The sequence below is a fragment of the Octodon degus genome, unplaced genomic scaffold (assembly GCF_000260255.1).
Source record: "Octodon degus isolate 3935 unplaced genomic scaffold, OctDeg1.0 scaffold00002, whole genome shotgun sequence".
Taxonomy (NCBI): Eukaryota; Metazoa; Chordata; class Mammalia; order Rodentia; family Octodontidae; genus Octodon; species Octodon degus.
In genome coordinates, this window is record NW_004524578.1 from 28,757,471 (window position 1) to 28,762,462 (window position 4,992).

The 4,992-nt window shown below is 49.7% G+C and overlaps 1 protein-coding gene across 2 annotated transcripts; it reads right to left on the reverse strand.

Moving 5' to 3' along the window:
* Positions 1 to 226: 226 nt before the first annotated feature.
* On the reverse strand, positions 227 to 3,942 carry Rpusd2 (RNA pseudouridylate synthase domain containing 2). Of its 2 annotated transcripts, none has more exons than XM_023712872.1 (3): positions 3,512 to 3,942; positions 1,545 to 1,841; positions 227 to 1,250 (listed from the first exon to the last, which is right to left on the reverse strand). In XM_023712872.1, the coding sequence occupies exons 1-3, from the start codon at positions 3,929 to 3,931 to the stop codon at positions 516 to 518; spliced, it is 1,452 nt and encodes a 483-aa protein (XP_023568640.1). In that variant the 5' UTR covers positions 3,932 to 3,942; the 3' UTR covers positions 227 to 515. The 2 variants fall into 2 exon arrangements, with proteins under 2 accessions (XP_023568640.1, XP_004623579.1); XM_004623522.2 differs by having other exon boundaries at positions 3,329 to 3,942.
* Between the last annotated feature and the right edge of the window lie 1,050 nt (positions 3,943 to 4,992).

The window sequence follows — 4,992 nt, forward strand, 5'->3', positions numbered from 1 at the left end:
GGGTAAGATGTGTTTTCAAATTATATGAGGTTTCAGTTGCACAGCACTATGAATATACTAAATGTAACTAACATATACATCTTAAAGTGGTTTGTTATATTAATTTTACATTTATTTATAGTCTTTTTGAGATGAGGGTCTCTGTGCAGTTCAGGCTGGCCTTGAGCTCACTCTGTAGCCCAAGCTGGTCTCAAACTCCCAACAATTCTCCTGCCTCAACCTCCCGAGTGCTGGAGTTTCAGGCATGAGCCACTATGCCCAGCTTTATCTCAATTTAAAAAAGAAACAAATAGTAAGAAAAGTACATACACAAGGTATGAGAAAAAGGGATATATTTACAAAACAAAAACACCCCTGACTTTAGCTAGAGGAGGAAGAAAAGAGGTAGCAAGCATGAACAAGTCGTTTCACAGCCTATCCTCACTCCTGGAGGAAGCCCAAGTACCTGCCCATGGAGGGGTCCCTGACTTATCCCTATGCCCCAATCCAAGAAGCAATCCCATCAGCTGCAGTTCTCAGTCCCCTTGCCAGTCGTCCTGTGCCCAGGTAGGCATAGGTGAAACATACTCAAAGTCTGGCCCTTTATAGCAGAGGGCATGCAGGAACATCACAAGGTCTTGGGGCAAGGGATCCTGTCGCACCAGTCGGCACTCTGTACAGAGTGGGTCTGTCTCTTGATTTCTAACATCTGTTTCTGCTGCCTTCTCTGATGCCAAGGCCAACATGCCTAGATCTTGAGGGGCTGCCTCAACTACTCCATCTGTCTTCTGGGCAGCTGCAGTCAACTCCTCCAGGCTGTCCTTGGCCAACTCTGAGGAAGGAGCTGTAGAGTCTGGGAGTCCTGAGGACAGGTCACTCTCACAGAGATCCAGCACATCCAGGCTCTGTTTGGCCTGGTGCTCTGCCACCAGGTCCCGGAGCAACTCCTCATCTGTCTTGGGAATGTGGCCACCTCGGCCTCGGGAAGGACCCCAGGCAACTGAATTGTAGATGGGGTCATTGAGAATGGGGTGGCCCAGGAACTGGAGGTGGACTCGAATCTGATGGGTCCGGCCTGTGAGAGGCCGGCACCGTACCACACTGGAGTGGCCATTGTAGCTCAGTCTCTGGAACAGGGTCTCACAAGGCTTGCCTTGGGGATCCACGCGGCATACTCCTACCTTGTAGGACACCACTAGGATGGGTTCCTTGCAGGTCACCTCCTCAATGGGGAATTCCCCTTCTACTCGGCATACGTACTCTTTTTCCAGCTACACAGGATGAAGGAGAGAAAGATCAACACAAAGTCTAAAATCAAGGAGTTGAAACCCTCCGCAGACTGGCAAGGAATGCACCTCTGTTACACCAAGCAGGGTTCAAAACCCAACTCCTCCACTTGTCAGTTTAGTAATCTTGAGTATTTTACTTACCTCTTTAAATCCCATTAACTCATTTAGAAAATGTGAGTTTAGAAAAACATTTACCTAGCAGGGCTGTTATAAGCACTCAGTAAATTAGGCTCTAATGTGCTTGGAACTAAGCCTGCAGGTGATGGCCTGGCTCACCTGCCGGTCCCGAACTTGCTCATGAATCCTCTCAGAGACAGCAGCTGTCTTGGCAAACATGAGCACCCCTGAGGTTAGGCGGTCAAGCCGATGCAATGGGTGTAGCTCCTTTAGTTGGTGCTCCTTGCCCAGGATGAAGATGACTGTGTTGTGTCGGAAGCGACCACAGGGGTGGACAGGAATGGAGGAAGGCTTGTCTACAACCACCACATCTTCATTCTCAGCGAGCAAACGAATAGGCTCTGCTGTGACTGGTGGCTCATGCCTGTGCACTGTGTTCCTCAAGAAGTCATTGTCCTGCCAAAAACAAAGGTCACCAGTCAGCTTGTACACCAGCAGTCTATAACCTGTCAGTTGCACACCCACCTATTCTTTACTGACATGGAAGAATGGTCATATGTGCTTAAGCAGAAAATGAAGTGTTGCATCCCATGATCTTACTGTGTAAAAATACAGATACAAAGGTTAATGATTATTGATAGGTGTTTTTTCAGGCACCCAGCACAGCAGAGAAACAGGCAGAAGGAAGAAGGGAAAGAGGCTTTATTATCTTTGAAGACGTGGAGAGAATGTGGGGAAGATAAGAAATTCTCCTGATTTGATCAACGGAAGACTGAGGCTTTTATGGCCTTTTGCCACGGGTGGAGTTTGAAGGGGCTGTTTAGATGTACCTGAGGATTTTTTTTTTTTTTTTTTGGGCTGGCTCAGGCTGCCTTAAGGGCAGGTCTGGTGAGGTATGGGGATCTGGGGATTGAACCATGGTCCCCTGCGCCTGACTGGGTTTGCTCCAGCAGACACTTAAACCACTGAGCTAATCAGCAAGCCCCTACATGTACCTGAGAGAGCTGATTGGGAGGTGGCAAGAAGGATGAAGAAATCGTACCCCAGGCTAAGTTGCAAAAGAAGAGGGAGGTGATCTTGGGAAGATGGGCTTTTGTTTTAAGGGCATCGGCCATATTAGATGACCACCATAATGATTTCAGCAATTCATACTAGGGCTAAAACCTATCAACTATATCTTTGGGTGATGAGATTATGGACTGTTTTTTGCTGTTGCCTATTGGTGTATTTTCTACAATAAAGTTGGGTTTTGTTTGTTTTAATGTATTTGATACGGGGTCTCACCACGCAGCTTGGGCTCATAGTGATCCTCCTGTTTTCTGCCTCCCCAGAGCTGGGATACAGGTACGTGCCACCATGCCCAGTCTTGGGGGTAGGGGAAAGGGAGGAAGGGGAGAGGGAGGAGAAGAGGAGGGGCCGGCGTGGCACGTGGTGCAGATGGAAGCCCCTGTCCCTGGTGCTTGGGTTAGTCCACTGAGCTATCTCACAGGCCCTAAGACAGGGTCTCACTATGCAGTTCAGGCTGGCCCTGAATTCAATATGCAGCCCAGGCTGGCCTCAAACTCAAGGCAATCCTTCTGCCTGTGCCACACCTGGCATCTGGGGTTTTGAGACAGGGTCTCCCTATGTAGTTTAGGTTGATTCAAACTCAGCAATACTGCTTCAGCCTCCTGAGGACTGCGATTTCAGGCATACAACATCACACCCCATAGTAAATTTCTTTTAACTAAAGGAAAAAGCTCCGTAAATCACTTATGACCTTGAAAAAGTCACTGAACTACCCTGAGCCTCAGTTTCCTTATCTGTAAAATGGGAAGGTTAGACCAGACCTGTGGTTTGAAGAGTTGGGAAGGCAGAGATTATGTCCAAATGCTGAAAGTGCCCACCCTTTCCTCGCAACCACGGTGAGTCAGTGTTACTGACAGGTGTCCCCAGAACTTCACCTTGAGCACAACGCTGAGGTCATGCACTGGCTCTTCATTGAGGTGCAGGCGGCCGGCCCGGACCGCCGCTTCGTAGTAGGCCAGCGGCTGGGCTCGGAACTCAGTGCTGAAGACGTGCAGCAAGCTGTGGCCCACCCAGCGGCCCTTGCAGTAGGTCCGAAAGTCGAAGTAATAGGGTCGCACCTTCCGCAGGCCGCCCTCGAAGTAGTAACTGGTCTCGGCGAAGTGCTCGTCACCAAAGCTCACCCCAGTTCGCCGCTTCTTCGGGGGTGGCACGACGCGCTCCCCAGTAGCGCCCCGTCGCTTCTTCCGCTTGGTGGGGTCGGCGGCTGGAGCTGAGGCTTGCTCCCCGCTCCCGGGCGTCGGCTTGGCCACAGGGCCGGCTGGCTCCGGGAGCCCCACGCGAGGCTCGCCCAAGTCGCTACCAGCGTCTCCGTTTTGCTGAGCTGCAGCCTTCAGTTCTCCTGCTGCCTCGACGCCCGTAGACAGTGCTTCTGCCATCGGTCCCCTGCAGCTATCCCAGGGCCTGGCAAAGCTGAAGGGCTGGGGGTTAAAGCGCCACCGCACAAGACGCCCCAGCCACCAGTGGCCACCCAGACGCATAGCCGCGCGGCCAGCACGCCAGCGTCGCGCTCTGATGGCGTCAGCCAGCAACAGCCAATCAAACAGGGCAAGTGCCTGGGCCGGGTCTGCGAGCGTGCCAATTGCTTAGGTCTAGAAACGCTTAAAAGGATGTTTATTTAAAACAGAGTAAGGCGCGCGGTCGGCGGCTGCTGGAAGTACGCACAGCCCTCAGGGCTCTCATTCTGGCCTTTGCTTGGCAAGTGCAAGGACCTGAGTTCAATCCCCGGTTCCGCCAAAAATAAATAAATAAACAGAAACAAAACAAAACATTTTTTGGTTTGTTCAGTGAGTCTGGTCTCCCTATGTAATTTAAACTCACCATATAGCCAAACAGGCCTTGAGCTTGGCAGTGATCCTCCTGGCTCAGCATGTGTCACCACATCTGTAATCCCCCAAAACACTGGAATGAAAGTTGCTAAATTCTGTGAGTATACTAAATACCGTCTATCTTTCTTTTCTTTTTTTTCTTTTCTTTCTTTTCTTTCTTTCTTTTTTTTTTTTTTTTCTATTTTATGGAAGGGTCTACAGGGTGTACAGGGTCTCACTACTAGATGAGTGAGACCCTGTTTACAGCAGCTAGGATTACAGGTGCGTGCCACCACGCCCAGTCTCAATTGCTGTCTCAGCGCACCCCAGGGGTGGGGCAGGCAGGCAGGCCCCGGGATTGAACCCCGCACTCTCCCTGGCATTTGCACCTATTTGACCAGCCCACCCTCTTTAGTTTTTAGAGTGAAATTCTCCCAGGTAGGTAGATATTCCAGTGCTAGGGTACCCCTCCCACACAAGGGACAATGTCCAATCCAATTCAGGAGACTTCAACTTTGTGATATAAAATGCTGGTGTTGATTTAGGGTATTCTTATCATGTGCCTTAGAACTTTACAGAGGAGTAAGAAAAGTCTTTTGCTTTTTTCTTTTCTTTTATTTTCTTTCTTTCCTTTCCTTTCTTTCTTTTTTTCTTTGCTTTTTTCTTTGTGCTATATTCCTTCTATAATTCATCAGTCTCGCCAAACTCATAGATGTACAACAGCTTGAGATAGA

Coding starts and splice junctions, on each gene's coding strand:
- Rpusd2 (XM_004623522.2), bottom strand. CDS start 3,931: ATGCGTCTGGGTGGCCACTGGTGGCTGGGGCGTCTTGTGCGGTGGCGC. Junction 1,842..3,328: donor ACCTCAGCGTTGTGCTCAAG/GTGAAGTTCTGG, acceptor TGTTTTTGGCAG/GACAATGACTTCTTGAGGAA. Junction 1,251..1,544: donor AGCAAGTTCGGGACCGGCAG/GTGAGCCAGGCC, acceptor CATCCTGTGTAG/CTGGAAAAAGAGTACGTATG.